Source organism: Otolemur garnettii, unplaced genomic scaffold (assembly GCF_000181295.1).
Source record: "Otolemur garnettii isolate 467f Iridium unplaced genomic scaffold, OtoGar3 scaffold00037, whole genome shotgun sequence".
In the NCBI taxonomy this organism is placed as follows: Eukaryota; Metazoa; Chordata; class Mammalia; order Primates; family Galagidae; genus Otolemur; species Otolemur garnettii.
In genome coordinates, this window is record NW_003852432.1 from 13,232,722 (window position 1) to 13,249,306 (window position 16,585).

General features: G+C 36.2%; 1 protein-coding gene across 1 annotated transcript in view; it reads right to left on the reverse strand.

The window, feature by feature from the left end:
• FOXP2 (forkhead box P2) overlaps positions 1-16,585 on the reverse strand; it is a 64,353-nt gene that overhangs the window by 46,165 nt on the left and 1,603 nt on the right. Inside the window, 4 exon segments of the mRNA XM_023513202.1 lie at positions 1,618-1,722; positions 3,773-3,986; positions 14,810-14,984; positions 16,511-16,585. The exon segment at positions 16,511-16,585 is cut by the window's right edge and continues 9 nt beyond it. Coding sequence (XP_023368970.1) covers positions 1,618-1,722; positions 3,773-3,986; positions 14,810-14,984; positions 16,511-16,585 — 569 coding nt within the window.

Genomic DNA, 16,585 nt, shown 5'->3' on the forward strand with positions numbered 1-16,585 from the left:
GGTAACTGTGTACATTAATGCACTTCTGGGGTACAGTGTGGTGTTTTCACACACAATCCGAAACACTTCCATCAAACTGGTTAACATAGCCTTCATATCATTTTCTTAGTTATTGTGTTAAAATGTTCATATTCTACTCTTAGAACAAGAGAATCTATTAGAAAGATTCTCTTGTACCCTTGTAAGATAAACCACAGAAGTGAACGTTGCCATTCTTAAAAAAAAAGTAGCAATAGTCCTCTAAATAACCTCAAGACAAGACATGATATATCTTGATAAGGACTAATAATCAAAATAAAGAGATATGAAATTAATTGTTATAACAATAAATATTCCTACGTTCTATCTTCATTTTAAGAATAGTTTTTTTCCTTTTTTTTTTTTACAGAGGGAAACTTCAGTAAAGTCACCTAACATTCTTTCATCCTCTCTGCTTAGAACAGCACACCCCTTTTCATACCCAAGGAAATGGCAGCTTACAACTGTTATGGCAAAACAGGAGTACAAATTTTTATTTAAGGCCATTGACAAAGAGTCATAGTGGTATGCGAAGTAAACTTTCTCTTAATTAGTTGTAAATGATGTAAGGTTAAAAAAAATTTGTGCAAGTCTTACTGTAATTCAGTTATAAAGTTATTATGATGCCAAGTACTTGTGCCTCGCTGTGAAAGCTCTTTTGCTCTATACCCTGTAGTCAGTCTTCCATTTGTAAACACATCTTTTTGATGTTTCTGCCAACATCCTGGCAACAAAGCAGTGCAATTTCAAATGAGCTAATTAACTTAATTGTTGATGAAGCATGAAACAGTTCATTCACCCTGTTAGCTGCACCATGACAACATAAGAGTCTCAGCCTGTGAAGTTACTCATCTCCATAAACCTATCTGCAACTCTCTGTTCAGATTTCCTGTACACCAGAAACGTGCATGGAAAGTGTTTCATGGAAGATGGATATTCTCACTTGGAAAAGAACTCTGTAAAATGTTCTCAAAAGTAAAATATCATTGTATGCAAACCTTAAGGATACACACAGTTTTGATTTTAAGATAGAGAAGCCAGGTAATCTGTCATACAGATGTATAACCATGTATACTTCTTGATGTTTCTAAGGGCAAAACGTAAAAACTATGATAAAGTGTAGTTATTTCCTTACATTTTAACCACTATTAACTCATTTTTTTATTCTCATTGGTATGTTAAACATGATTATTTACAGTAAGAACTATAAAGTCTATAATTAGAAAAATAAACCTGCAAAATGTTTGTTTAAATTACCTATTTTATGACGACTCACATCATATTAATTAGAAAATTGAAATTGAAGTGAATTCTATCTTAGAAACATGTCCTCCTTATGATAAATGACATATTATTGTAGGCCTATCTTTTTTGTTCATTCAAAAATCTTTATTGAATGACTTGTAAAATAGTTTCATGAAACGATGAACTGTTAACCTTCTCCGCCCGACTTTGTCAATCCACTCCTTGGAACAGAAATCTTAAAATGTGTTTTATTTTCTTCTTTCATTTTTTTTATTTACAAACAATGCCCCCAAACTCCCACATAATCCAACCCCCTCACCCCCCAAAAGTAAAAAAAAAACAAAAAAAACCTACTTTAAAAATTGTCCAAAATCTTCACAAATGCTTTCACAGCCTGGCCATTTGCAAACTCCATGGCCATAGAGAGTGTGAGAGGCCCCGGTCTCCTCATGTGATGAGCTATAGCAAAAGAACACGACGTCAGAATCATCTCCAAAAGCCATAATCGTTGCAGGCTGCTAGCGCCTGTCAGGTTACGATCAGTAACAAACAGGTCAAAACAGGTCAATTCAGCTCAGAGCAGTCAGAAAAATTTAATCGTTCTATTGAATAGTTCAACTGCCAAGGCTAGATGATGTTCCAATTAGAGGAGAAATAGAGCCAAAGATGACTGTTAATAAAGGATGAAAAACTAAGAGGACTGTATAATATCATATGCTAATCCTGCCATATGACCTTCCTGTAACATTTTACCTCTAAACAAAAAATATATATTCATGTGTGGTCAAGTGAAGAGAAAACTGTGTTTTTAAGAAAATAATAGGACCATAAGAGTTTTAAAGTGCTTTTCTAAAAGACATGGACCTTTAGAATCATTTAAATTGTTTAATATTTATACGTGAATCATACACGTTTCTACTAGCTAAGTTGGTTAGAAAATTTGACTTTGGAACGGTACATGTTAACTATATAGTTACATAATGATGAAGACTTTTGAGAAGTGAGTATCATGTCAGACAGAGAGATCCCAGAGAAATCTATCTACTTCTGAAATATATCATCATTAAATTAATCTCAATTAAAACAACAGGGTGAAAACATTTAAAGGCATGCCATTTCAGAAAAATAAAAGCTAATAAGAAAAAAAGTTCTATAATACTCAAATGAAGGCTCAAAACATCACCAATTATAGCATCCTATTTTAAACTGTAATGTAATTAAATATGTTTCTTTAAGAATATTTGTTTACAAGAAACAATTTTTGCACCAAGGCAGATATTCATATTGTATAATAGAACAGGCAGTCTACTACACTTCCCTATGATGTTTGAAGTTAAATGTAATATAAACCTAAGCCACTCAGTTAAGATATTTTACACTTACATTTTATCTTTTAAAAACAGATTTTTTTTAATGTTGAGCAATATTTTAGTTCATATACTCTATGAAAATTACTTTAAAGGATTTGATTAGATAGAAATATGTCAAAATAAATGGATCTAAATGGACAAATGGTACATGGGTGTTCCTTTTACAAAGCCAGTTTTTACACAACTAAATCAAAGACTAAGTTTCAAAATTATCTAACATAATGATTTAGTGGTGGTATCTAAAGTCAAATGATTTTATTTCAGGAATTTTTAGTCAAATTTATTTAGAAAATTACCAAAGTCAGTTTATCTTTATAAACTTAGAAATTATATCATGCCACAATAAAAAAGGCAAGCCAGATTTTCTATCATGAGGTTTATTATGCTTCAGTTTATACATTTACATATATCTATTCTCTGATTTTTAAACATATGTTTGAAACATATACTAAAGGTTACATCTTTAATCATCTGAAATTACAGAACTGATTTTTAACTTGAAAAATGGTAAATATTCTCATAGCAATCAGGTTAATCATAACATCTTAGTCATGAAAATACATTGACACCATCATTCTTTATGTACTTATGAAAAAAATATATATCCAGGTAAACTCCCTAACTATATCTATCAAACTGCTAGTATTTGAACTGTTTTTTATTTCATTTCATTTTATTTTATTTATTTTTTGAGACAGAGTCTCACTATGTTGCCCTCGGTAGAGTGCTGTGGCATCACAGCTCACAGCAACCTCAACCTCTTGGGCTCAAGCAATTCTCTTGCCTCAGCCTCCCAAATAGCTGGGACTATAGGCATCCACTACAACGCCTGGTTATTTTTTCTATTTTTAGTAAGGATGGGGTCTTGCTCTGGCTCAGGCTGGTCTTGAACTCCTGAGCTCAGGCAATCTAGTCACCTCAGCCTCTCAGAGTGCTAGGATTATAGGCGTGAGCAACCATGCCCTACCCTGAATTGCATTTTTAATAAAAGAGAATATAAATAAACAGTCTAAAGATTGCTTTTAATCTGATGTTCTACATGTTTTGCCCCTGTTCAGTACAAATGGTTTTCAGTTTTATCAATGATAAAAATAAAACCTGGTGATAGACAAATACAGAGCAAAGCTCATGAGACGTACCTGTCTCGCCGTGCATTTAAAACTGAAGACTGTCCATTCACTATGGAATGATGAGTGATTGGTGGTGATGCTTTGGAAGTGGTGGAGGAGGTAGTCGAGGAGGAATTGTTAGTAGTGAGGTCCAGCCCTCCATGTTTAATGCCATTGTCTTCCATACTGTGAACTCCAGTCACTTCTTTCCATAACTGCTGAATCTCAGCAGGACTTAAGCCAGCTACAAAAAGGAAAGAAAGCCCCACTAAAATAACGAGGTCAAATTCATATGACGAGTTTAGTGTTGTTAATGAATTAATACCGACAACAAAAGTGGTATTACTAGGAATAATTAACATACAATAAAAATCACTTTTATGACATCATCATAGCTTTTATAGTGAATAATCAATAATACTGGAAGTAATAGTCCTGGGAATACTATCAAGGATTAATAGAATAAACCTGAAAGTTCTATTTAAAATCGAGTGACTCGATTTTTAAGATGGGTTTTTCTTACTGTTAGTATGAAGCTTTTTAATCTGTGATGAACTAAAAGAGATATAGATATTAAAAAATTATGCATTAAAATAAATAAAAAGAAAAAATACAAGGAGAGAAAACAAAAATGTCAAGGAAAAGTAGTAAACACAACTTAAAATAAATAGAAACTTGACCATTATCTGTGTATTTTGATCCTTTCTCAAAGAGGCAAACTAAATCATTGAATTTAATTGGAGGATGCTGAATAGTGATGTGCTTACCTACAGGGATCATTTAAGGAGATAATATCCAAAACTCTCATCTACGACTGATAGGATAAATCTACTTATTTTAAACAATTCCCTGATTCAAATTATGCAAAGTTATTTGATTTACACAACAATAAAAAGTTCAGCATAATATTCTAGTTTTTAGCTATAGTCATTGAGAGACAATTGTTCAGTCTAATATTTGACTTACCGAATGGTACTTATATGGGTCAATTCCTCTGTATATTCTTTACATCCTTTATGCTCTTTAATCCTCACTACCAACTAACAAAGTTGGTATTTTTGGTTTAACCAATTTATAGGTAAGGAAACAAAGGGAGGGAGAGGTTCAAAAACTGTGTCTAAGGTCACAAGGCTTTTACATGGTACAGTTGTCATTTAAATCTAGGCAGTCTGACTCCAGTACCTTTGCTCTTATAATACCGTAGTAAGAAAATAGTAAAACTACTGAATTAACATGTACAAGGGAAATTGAAGCTGTAACATAATTGCTGTCATTTGTTGAGCACTCACTATATTCTGGTGCTTTACTAATTATTTAGCAGGCAGACTCTTGGTTAACCTCACTTGAGGTTAGACCTGATTTATACTTTACAGAAGAGATTTATCTAAACTCGGTTAACCTCGCTTGAGGTTAGGAATCATAATCTTTTACAAAGAGTCTCAGAAAGATTAAATATGTTGCTCCAAATCACTCCATTTATAACTAGTGGGCAGAATTCTAACCAAATGTCCCACAGCTCCAAAATCCTTTGTTCTTTACTGTCCTGTACATTTACGACATCTAATAGGAAGACAGACGTGCTACTCACACTACAGCCCCCCCCCCGACCCAACACACATCTACATCAGATGCTAACATGACATTGATCAGTCAAGAGGTGTGTAGGATAAGCTGAGGGGTAAGGGGCAGGATAACAAAATATGGTGATGAGGAGTGTGAAGACTCTCACCCCCAGCCCTGCAAGTGAAAAAATCACCGGTCTACACATAGTGGTAAGTAGCCAGTAGCAACAGAAGAATTCTCACTCTTTCAGACATATTTCTGGTCAAATTATTCATCACAGTGGTAACCTTAAATTGCTCTGCCTATCACAATTTCACACAGGTAGTTTTACTGAAAGCTATCATTTCAGTGATTCTGGCTCCTCAAGATACAGCCTGAAACTAAAGAAAAGACAGGATAATTCAGGATTCCATGTGACTAAAAGCTATTTTTTCTATAAAAAAAGAGAGTGACTTTGTATTTTCTCTGTTACATAGGAAATGTTTACATAAAGATCATTAATTATTGTTTTAGTTATAGCTCTGACCTAGAATTCTGAAATTTTTCTGACTATAAGCGTTTGATTACTTGTGTCTATACATCAGCTGTCCTAAGAACACAATTCCATCGGCAAATCCTTCTACTTGATAGCACCATCCTATTTTCTGCATTGGAACTCTCTCCACCTCACCTGTTACCTGTCTGCTCTATTGTCTAGTCTTGCCTTCACCACAGCTAAAGATGTTTCCCTGCTACTTCCTGGCCTTGGATACATGAATTTACTCTTCATACGCAGCCAAAATTTCTCCCTTAAATGTAAACTGGGCCATGTCACTGTCCAGGCAAAGCCTCCAAAAGTTTTTGAGAACATTTAGAAGTGAACAAAACAAGCAGAAACAACAAACACACACAAAGGATACTTACTGTGGACTCGGAGTCCCTTTAACTTCGCCTACTGCTCTCTCTTTACATTTCATCCTGTTAGACTCTTCGCCTTTGCAGCTCCTTGAAGGCAACATCCTCTCCCTTTTCCAGCCTTCCCTATGGTCTGTTCCCACAATCCAGGCTACTCGTGTGTCAAGTCTTCCCAGGGCTTCCATAGCTTTCTCCTGCCCCTCACTTAGATGGCTCAAAGGTCACCTTCCCTGAGAAGTCTTTGACCTCATTATCAACCATTGCCTCTGCCTACCCTGGTTTCTAGCATTCCTTAACTCCTCACCCTACTTTGTTTTACTTTAGAGCCCTGATCGCTTTCTGAACCATTTTATCTATCTAAAATATTTCTCATTATCGCCAGTCTACCCCCACTATCATTCAAGTTTTGTAACAGTAAGGATTTCTTATTTTACTGGTGTATCTCTGGTGCCTTGAACAGTGCTTAGTATGTGCTCAATAAATATTTGTTGATTTCATTGATTATAACAGAGTCTTTACAGTCCTCAAAGACAAGGCCATTCCCACGTGGAAGTTTTATGAATCTTAAAGGGCATGCTATTTATGAGCATTGCCACCATGTAAGACCAATGTCTGAAGAATTATAAGTGGTGCTAGCTGCGTCTCACATAGTTTCAGTGGCTATAACATTTTAGGTTTCATTTGGAGGCTCAGATATTTTTAGACACTATACAGTTAATGGCATTATTAAAAACTTAGTGTTGGGACTTTATTAATTTAGTTAATGTAAGTTATTCACTTACCTCCAAAAGTATATATGCATGATACTATTCATTTGTATTGGAAGTTAGTGATAACAAATGCACTAACCACTTAGTAGCATGCCCTCAATAAAGATCTAATAAATAAGCAACCCATTCAAATAACACAAATAATGTTTCTTAATTAAAAACAGGAACAACTGGTCTTAAAACATTATAGACCAGGGGGAGAGAATGAAAGAGGTCAAAAAGAGATTTCTCTTAGCAACTATGGTTCCCATAAGTATCTGCAGAATCACCTGGGGATATTTTAAAACCTCTACCACCCTGATCACAGCCCAGACCCATAAAACCACAATTCTGGAGGTAGGACACAGGCAGCTGCAGTCTCTGAACCTCTGCAGGTGAGCCCCATGTACAGATAATTTTGGTGGGAAATTTAAAAAACAAAACTACTGTTCATGGGTGGTTAGCTCTTCTCTATAGATACAAAACTATAAATATGAAACACCTAGCCAATCAATTTGGTACAACTTTAAAAAGTTTTATAAGTTTTGAAGGCTCAATGGTTTTCAAAAATTAATTTTGGTTATTTTTTTGGCAATCATATAACAAGTCCAGTATTCCCTAACCGATGTTCTATGGAAGAGTAGCCTTCTACTGCTGTTAAACTGAGAGGTCTGTTGTCTCTATCTTGGAGACTCATTATTCATGTAACAAATAGTTTTGAGATGTTTGTCTAGTAACTGACTTGAACCATTTTTTTGAACTCAGCGCTTTTCGATTACATTTGAGAACAGAGATCCCAACAAACACTTCTTACAATTACACAAATTTACGTATGTTTTAAAAACCGGTTATAGGCTTAGAAATTGCTAACTCATCTCTAGCCCTCAATCCCCCTTTAAATGACATGCTTTCTAGCTGATATTTCCATGTAACCTTACCAGGTTTCTCCAACCTCTCGTGCTCAAAACGAAGCTTCTGTTCATACAGCTCCCTCACCCAGCCCTCCTTTTGTAGTTTTCTTAATCTGTTTTATTTAATTGATGCTTATGCGGTGGTTCTGATATGCTCTACCTGGTATATAATAACTAATCTAACAACCACAAACCATTGTTATGATGACTGCTATCACTGTCCTCATGTTAGAGCTGAGGACAAGGAGGCACAGAGAAGCTACCCGCTTGCTCCCGAGCTACCCACTGTGGAGCTCCCTCACCATGTCAGGTCATTAGTCACATACTTACTCCTCCGGGTGCCTTGCTGGCACCACTTTGGTCTAAAAGTTCAACTCCTGCATTTCCTATTATCACTTTATTTTTTCCACCTTTATTTTTCTCCTTAGCATTCACCATTATATATTTTACTGAACTTACTTATTATCTGTCTTCTATATTAAAATGGATGTTGTATGATAGCAGGAATTTTTGCTATTTTCTTTCTTTTTTTTTTTGAGACGGAGCCTCAAGCTGTCCCCCTGGGTAGAGTGCCATGGCATCACGCTCACAGCAACCTCCAACTCCTGGGCTCAAGCGAGTCTCCTGCCTCAGCCTCCCAAGTAGCTGGGACCACAGGCGCCCGCCACAACGCCTGGCCATTTTTTTGGTTGCAGCCATCATTGTTGTTTGGCGGGCCTGGGCTGGGGATTCGAACCCGCCACCTTAGGTGTATGTGGCTGGCGCCTTAGCCGCTTGAGCCACAGGCACCGAGCCTTGCTATTTTCTTTATTGCAATATCCCCAGTGCGTAGGAAGAGTGCTTGCAGTCCCTGCAAACTCCAAGAATATTCCTCAACAGAGTTTTAAAATCTGGCCACAACACTAGTACTTAAGGTGACCAGATTTTAACATTGGTAAAGCGGGACACCACTGGGGGTGGAGGGGCCTGGGGGGCGAGGCCTGACAACAATGCAAACTTTGATAAGCAGTTCTTGATAATCAGTTCTCAATGATTATTTGTTATTATTCAAGTTTAACATTATAAAATTAACAAAAATAAAATAAAATGCATATCCTGGTGAAATAGCCACATGGCAGCCAAAAACCGTATATTCCCTTCCTGTTCTCCCGTGTTCTCTAGCTTGTTGTGCATTCTTTCCAAAAATTGGGGATTTTTTAAAACACCGCAGGACACAAGACAAATTGTGAAAAATGGGGACTGTCCCGCCAAAAGCAGGATGTCTGGTCACCATAAGTGTATTGGCAAACACACTCTGGAACTCAGCAAACTAGACCATACAGATTAATCAACTCTTGCCTTCCACGCGGATTATTCAGTTTCTCCTAATAACTTATCTCAAAGATACATATATTATGAGGGCCAAAAGTTGTGTAATTATGTAATTTTTAAATTCCATGACTAAAAGAGATTGAGAAGCCCTATTCTGCTTTTGGATGATGACTTGGGCTTGTGCTTATTCACAGCTAGTACATAAGCATTACAAAGTTTGTTTTGGTAGGAGCTGAGCAAAGGGATAAATACTTAATGGAATTGCTTATATGTTTAACTACCACAGATAAAGCAATCCAGTAACAATTCTTAAATCCTGCATTCAGAGTTTGTGGGAATAACTACAAGGTACCAAACACTGTGCTAAGAATTAATCAAAATTTGATAATATGTGTGTACACTATACATTCTTAGGGCATTCGAGGTTTAGAAATTCCAGGGGTTTTACTTATTACTAAAAACCACAGTAAGAGATTTTTTTGTATTGTATTCTTTCAACGTCCTTTCTTTTTTCTATGTCCAATAACTGACTTTTCAACGTTTACCATGAATTTTAAATTACCTTATTTAGTGATACTCTTCTTATTTTCTACAGTTAATTATAATTAAAAGTAATAATGGAGAATTTTGGTAAGAAGTATTTGAATCACATATATTTTGTTCAACCAAATTGATGGTTAACATTTTAACTTGAATTCCCGAGATATTACCACGTGCTTTTCACTTTTCATCTTTTTAAAAAACTCGTATTGATACACGGCCAGAATAATTGAACTGCGAGAGAAGAGTATACACGGCAAAAGTAACTTTCTCTACCAACCCTGACCACTGGGTCCCAGTTCTATTCACCAGAAGAGAGGTCCAGTTTCTAGAGAACTGTGTATTCACTTATAATTTGCCAGACCTAAGATATTATTGATTTGTATTTCACTAGAGGTCTACCAGCACCTACAGATACGGTGCATATATTTAAAATGGGCACCTTTCATGATGTCTAATGGCCAACCAACCATTAGACATCATGAAAGGTACATCAAATACAAATTTTTTCCAAATACCAAATGACAGAGAGTAAGAATAGGTAGTTGATTGCCATAGAGACCAAAGGTAAATACCTCCACCAAAAAAGGGAATTCCATGATACAGGAAGATAGCTGATACTTTTTAAAAAAAAAAATACCACTATGACTTTACTACAACATTTTTTATAGGCTTAACTTTTGAAGTTTAATATTCTACTACAAAAATAATAACTTTTGTTTTCCTCATGATATTTTAATGTGGTGAAGTTGACATTTTGTTTTTGAATGTTCTTCTCAAGATATAAAGAAGTGCCAAATACAACTTTTTAAAAAGACTCATGAACAATATAAGTAATTAAATCCATTTTACAGTTACACTGCTACTATAGATTTCACAAAACTACAACAATTAGAATTATGATATAATGTAACCTCAATCTTTCTATTGGATTTCCATATTATAAAAACTAACTCAACACACTCATTTTTCCCCTGTATTTAATTATTTACAGACTAGTTCTTATACATAAAACTAACAGCATTGCCAGGCAGCTTTGTAAACTTTCTTCCTGCAGTAATAAATGTTCATTTAAACTTCAAGTTACTGATGGAGATTTAGCCCACAAAGTCCCCAAAGAGTTTTCTTCTCTGTTACAAATCAAAATTTTTCTGGTATTCAGTGGTGCCCGTAGCTCAGTGGGTAGGGTGCCAGCCACATTCACCGAGGCTGATGGGTTCTAGGGGCCAGCTAAAGCAACAATGACAACTGCATCAGAAAAATAGCCAGGCACTGTGGTGGGCGCCTGTAGTCCCAGCTAGTTGGGAGACTGAGGCAAGAGAATAGCTAAAGCACAAGAGTTTGAGGTTGCTGTGAGTTGTGAAACCACAGCCATCTACCAAGGGCAACATAGTAAGATTCTGTCTCAAAAAAAATAATAATTTTTTTTCTGGTATTCAAAAGGGGATCCTATGACCGCAATAATAATTCTGCATGACATGCACTGTTCATATCATGGGTGCCATTGCTATGATCACATACAATAGTAATCCACGTAAGCATTTCATTTTCTTTATAATTCAATAGTTCTCTGATTCCAAGCTCATCCATTCTAGGGAGTCCTACCTAGAATCTAGCATCCCTTACTTGGTCTTTTGGATTGATAACAAAAACCTTAAATTTTAAATAACTTTTAAATTCAAAAATATGTAAAGATTTGGAGTGAAACAAAATTATTACCACATACATTTCAGTCCACATAGCCATAGTGAACCTGTGAACATACAGTACTCTGTATTGGGATACCCAACTTTTATCTGATGTCAGAAACATCAAAGTTAGAAGTGCATGTACAATTTCTTACTTCCTATCATTGCAGAGACAGTGATATTAGGTCATTAAAATGTGTCACTAAATTTAATTATTAGATAATGTACAAACTATACTATCCACATATTAATGTTGTGAATTATTGGAAGTTGAACTTAAATCCACCCTTTTTTAACCTCTGTGCACACCTACTGTCACTCTACATGCAAACCATACTCGTACTAGACATAGCAACTTAACTGCTTACTTCACATTAAATTTATAGTAATATTAATGACTTTAAATACTTAATATTTTAAATAATTTATGTTAAGATGATAGAATATGTTATATAACTTTAGGAAAAAGTTATAAATGTGCAACCTTACAAAAATATTGTAATTTTGTTACTTTTCATTTCTTTTTTTGGAGATGAGGATCTCACTGAGTTATTTCTGATTTATATGTACTTTTGTATATAGTTTAAGTAACATGTAATTTAAAAGTAACTTGAAGAACTTGTGTTAAATCATGGAAATAGATAAAATATAGGCTCTTTTTGGAGACAAGTTCTTGCTGTTTTGTCTAGGCTAGCATGCAGTGGTAAAACCATAGCTCACTGCAACCTCCAATACCTCTGGGCTCACACTATCCTCCTGCCTCTGCCTCCTAAGTAACTGGCACTAATGGATGTACCACTATGCACAGCTTATTTATTTATTTATTTATTTATTTTAGAGATGGGGTCTGACAATGTTGCCCCACTGGCCTTAAACACTATATCTCAAGCAATCCTACTGTCTTATTCTCCCAAAGTTCTAGGATTACTGGCATGAGCTACTACACCCAGCCTAAATATTGCATGTTTTTAAATAGAAAATAAGACTACCTTCCATGGTTGCACATTAATCTCATTTGGTTTCATTTGGCTTTTTTTAAATGGCCAACTAACCAACCAAACCCTGGTGCAAAGAAACCTAAAAACTGATGATAAAAATATTCAAATTACTTTTTCCTGAAATAACCGGTGTTAAGGCAGAAATAATTCAAGGTTCACTTTATCCAACGATTGCTTTATTACTCTTTCCCACTCTAATTGGGGATTCCAGCACAGTACAGTAACATTATTACAGCTGGTGTATCTAACACAGTCTGTTTGACTGACGGGTCTCCACAATGACACTTTTCACATTTAATCATATAAATGGTGAAAAATACAATGATGACTCCAGTTTGTGTGGCTTACATGGCACCTACAAAAACTTTCTTCTGCCAGGTGTGGTGGCTCACACCTGTAATCCTAGCACTCTGGGAGGCCCAGGCAGGTAGATTGCTTGAGCTCAGACCAGCCTGAGCAAAAGCAAGAGCCTATCTCTACTAAAAACAGAAAAACTGAGGCAAGAGGATTGCTTGAGCCCGAGTTTGAGATTGCTGTGAGCTATGACATCACAGCACTCTAACCAGGGAAACAGCTTAAGACTCTATCTCAAAAGAAAACAAAAATAAAAACAAAACTTTCATCAATGACCCAACACATTTTGGGACCTGACTTTTCACTTTTATTAATGGAAACAAGCTTAAGTGATTTTATCGTTTTTGTTTAAAATATAAAATTTCTGCTCAAACCCAGATGCTTTTGGATTTACATTCTTTTCTTGTACATTTATCTCATGTAGCTTATGGAGGTTAAAAATAGAAGGGGTAAATGATAATTATGTGAAAAGAAAGTCCAGTGTCAAAATTATTAGAAGGTTATATAATAAATCTTATTTTTTCAGGAGACATTTTTTCCTTCTTTTAGAAGAATGTACTTTAACAAATATAAAATTTTAAATAAGATGCATAGTATTTATATGAACAAATATTAAACATTTGTGAAATGTCTGAATGGCTTTACTAAAATAAAATTACACTAGATCACGGTTTTATATTGAGCAGATTCTCACATAAGTAGATCTAAATTCAGATTTCATATAAATTTTATTGACAGAAATTAATAGAATAATTATTGCTTCTCTTTTAGCACAGTTTCTATCAAATAAATCGATGTTATATTGACTTAATTTATAAATTCTCATCTTATTTAACTTTTATTTCTTTGTTTTCAAATTTTATTTATTTTTCCAGAGAATAATAACTTGTGAACAGAACATTCACAGCTATGACAACGTTATGCTTTATTCCAAATCTCTTTGGAAAAGTATGTTTACTGCCTTTTCCTTTGCTGTTTAAACTTTATGTTTTTTTATTTACTAGGGATGAATTAGAAGGTTTGAATGAAGTGAAAAAGAAAATCTGGGAAACACAAGCCAAGGAAAGAGTGAATTGATAAATAAAAAGAGAAAATATTATCATCATATTCCTGAATCTTTTCAATGTGTTCTCTGGAGTCATTAAAATGCACCACAAATGCCACTATAATGTGACCCCTCTGTGACAAATATAATTAACTTGAATTCAAGTTCATTTGGATCAATGTTTGTGCCAACAACATACCAAGACAAACTGGAGTATCCTTTTGTGAAGTTTAATGATATGTAACTTTTACCTGAATTGAGAAGTTTAGCACATAGGGACATTTGTTTACCATTCTTTTTCTTTACTTTTTTTTTTTTTTAACTTAGAACTCTTTCCATTTCCTACAAGTTGAGAGATAATAAAATTGTATTATCAGAGTCCAAAGTTTTCTTATAGAAAACCAAGTAAGAATACCCTTGACAGCTTTCAAAAACTATAAATTAAAGTACAGAAATAGGCAATATTATTTTAAAGCAAATAGAATAAATATGGTCCCAGGACATACTATGGGGTTCCATAAAGCATGGCTTGGAATGTGCTCTATGGAAACATATGAGCCTCTTTTCTACATGGAGATTCCAACTTGAAGATTAGAAACATTTATCTCTTTCTTAATCAATTGTCCGCCAGAACGCCCATCAGTTCACTTATGTTAAATGGAGTGCTGTCAGCCTTCCTAGGAATCCAATTCCCTGCAGATCTCCCTGTATATTCAATAGTGCTTGAATTGTGTTGCCCTTATGAATTATTTTCTGCCCATAACACTAATAAATACACATTTAAGATCTAACAAAACACTTGAAAGCAGTTTTACTGCACACTTGAAAGCAGTATGTAGTAAAATTTCTAAGCCTCAAGAAAATGGGTCGTGTAACCACGTTAACAATCATGTTTTAATAATAAACTTGAAGGTCATAAAAACAAAAATCTCTCCAGGTATGAGGTAGGTAGGCCATGAAATGGTAGAAAGTGCAAGATTTGAAATGGAAGTGTGCGCAAGATTTTGTATGTACCTTGAGGCAGTGATTGGACAGGAAGTGCCGCCTGGCCAGGTGGAATGGAGATGAGTCCCTGACGCTGAAGGCTGAGCAGATGCTGCTGCTGCTGGAGTTGTTGCATCTGGAGAAGCTGCTGCTGGAAGACAAGCTGCTGGGCTGCCAACTGCTGCTGCTGCTGTTGCTGCTGCTGCTGCTGCTGGTGTCAGAAAACCCAGTCCAGTAAACAGCAGAGAACACGTCTGCACAACCAGCGCCCAGAGAGGCGCGCACTGCCTTCCTCGCCGGGTGACTTTCTGGTCATCCCATGGTCAAAGTTCAGGGGAAGAATGGGAGCAAGTTCTAGATTTACTCTTGCTTGTCTTTCAAATATGAAACAGCAGCAGAGAACCAAGGAACTTGCATGAAAAGAGTATGGAACAAGTCTAGGGATAGTATGTAACAAAAGACTCAGTTTCTTTTTTAAATCAGCTTCTTGTATATGGTAATACATTTATCTCAATCTAAAGAACACAACTTCACAGAAATAGTCAACTTTCCTAACACTACCCCTCTTTCTCTCTTTTTTCCAGCTGAATGAGTGTGATTGGCCGAGGTCCACGAACATGGTCTCTAGTGATCCATTAGTAAAGGGGGACGGGGCCTTCACAGGACGGGCCTGTTAGCTCTCCGGCTGCCTCTTCTCTTGGAATATATTAAAGGGAGAATTATGTTCAAGGCGAGAAAGTGCCCTTATTATAAGAAAAAGTCTAACTTCCAATTTTGTGAGGCATTACAAGACACCCCCGAGTTCTCTGGGCTCGGGAGGGTAGGAGATGGCAGTCACACTTCAGAGACAGACAAGCCGCGGTGGAAGACCTTTCCTTTTCAGTTTGGGGAAAAGAGAAACTTCTGATGCGCTCACTGGAAAACAGACTGCATAATGGAGCAAGTCATGTGGATTGCCCAAAGCCTCCGGAGAAATAAGGGAGCAATTTCTATTCTGTAGTTGATGGCTGTCTGAAATTCTATTCACAAATCCAAACAGAAACAAAGCCTCAGGAGGTCAAAACTGTTTCCTGTACGTTTGCATAATGGGCAGCTTGAAGACAACGGCTCTGATACCTGCTGATCAATTTAACTACTTCAACATGTTTTGTTTGTATTATGTTTATATTTGATGCAGTTTGCTGACAAGTGCAAGCGAGGCCTGAGAAGCTAGCCTGTCAGCTTGATTTATGAGCATATCAAACTGTAACTTTCTACTCGCCACTCCAAACCTACAGTAGCAGTTCATTAATCAGGGGCCTGGGCCTTTGAAATCTGTGCTCAACCTGTTTCCCCCCCTTGGTTTCCCCACCCTCAACAATGGGTTGAATTTGCATGCATGTTCTCGGAGCTGCACCACTGAGAAAAATAAGGTTCCCTCACCAACTTAGAAGCTCAGTGAATACAGGATCATCAGGACTTTGTCCACCACGCAGCCTGCTCTTTGTGCACTGTGATTCATTAGTGAACATTAGACGCCAGCAGCATTGGATTGCAACTCTCAAGTCCCAGGCTGCAGAAAAGGACAGCCTGAGAGTTCTACTGTCACTGTTATTAAGCTCAGTAAAAACATCTAATACTGCATCTTTGACAGCAGGCGCCTTGTTATAAGGACATCTAAGACTATCCCTGCCTCTCCTAGCCCCTTCTAACCTCAGACTGTTATGTATCAACGAGACGACCAGGTCCTACCTCCTTGGCTTGCTTTCCAGGATGCTGCTGCTGCTGCTGCTGCTGCTGCTGTTGCTGCTGCTGCTGCTGCTGCTG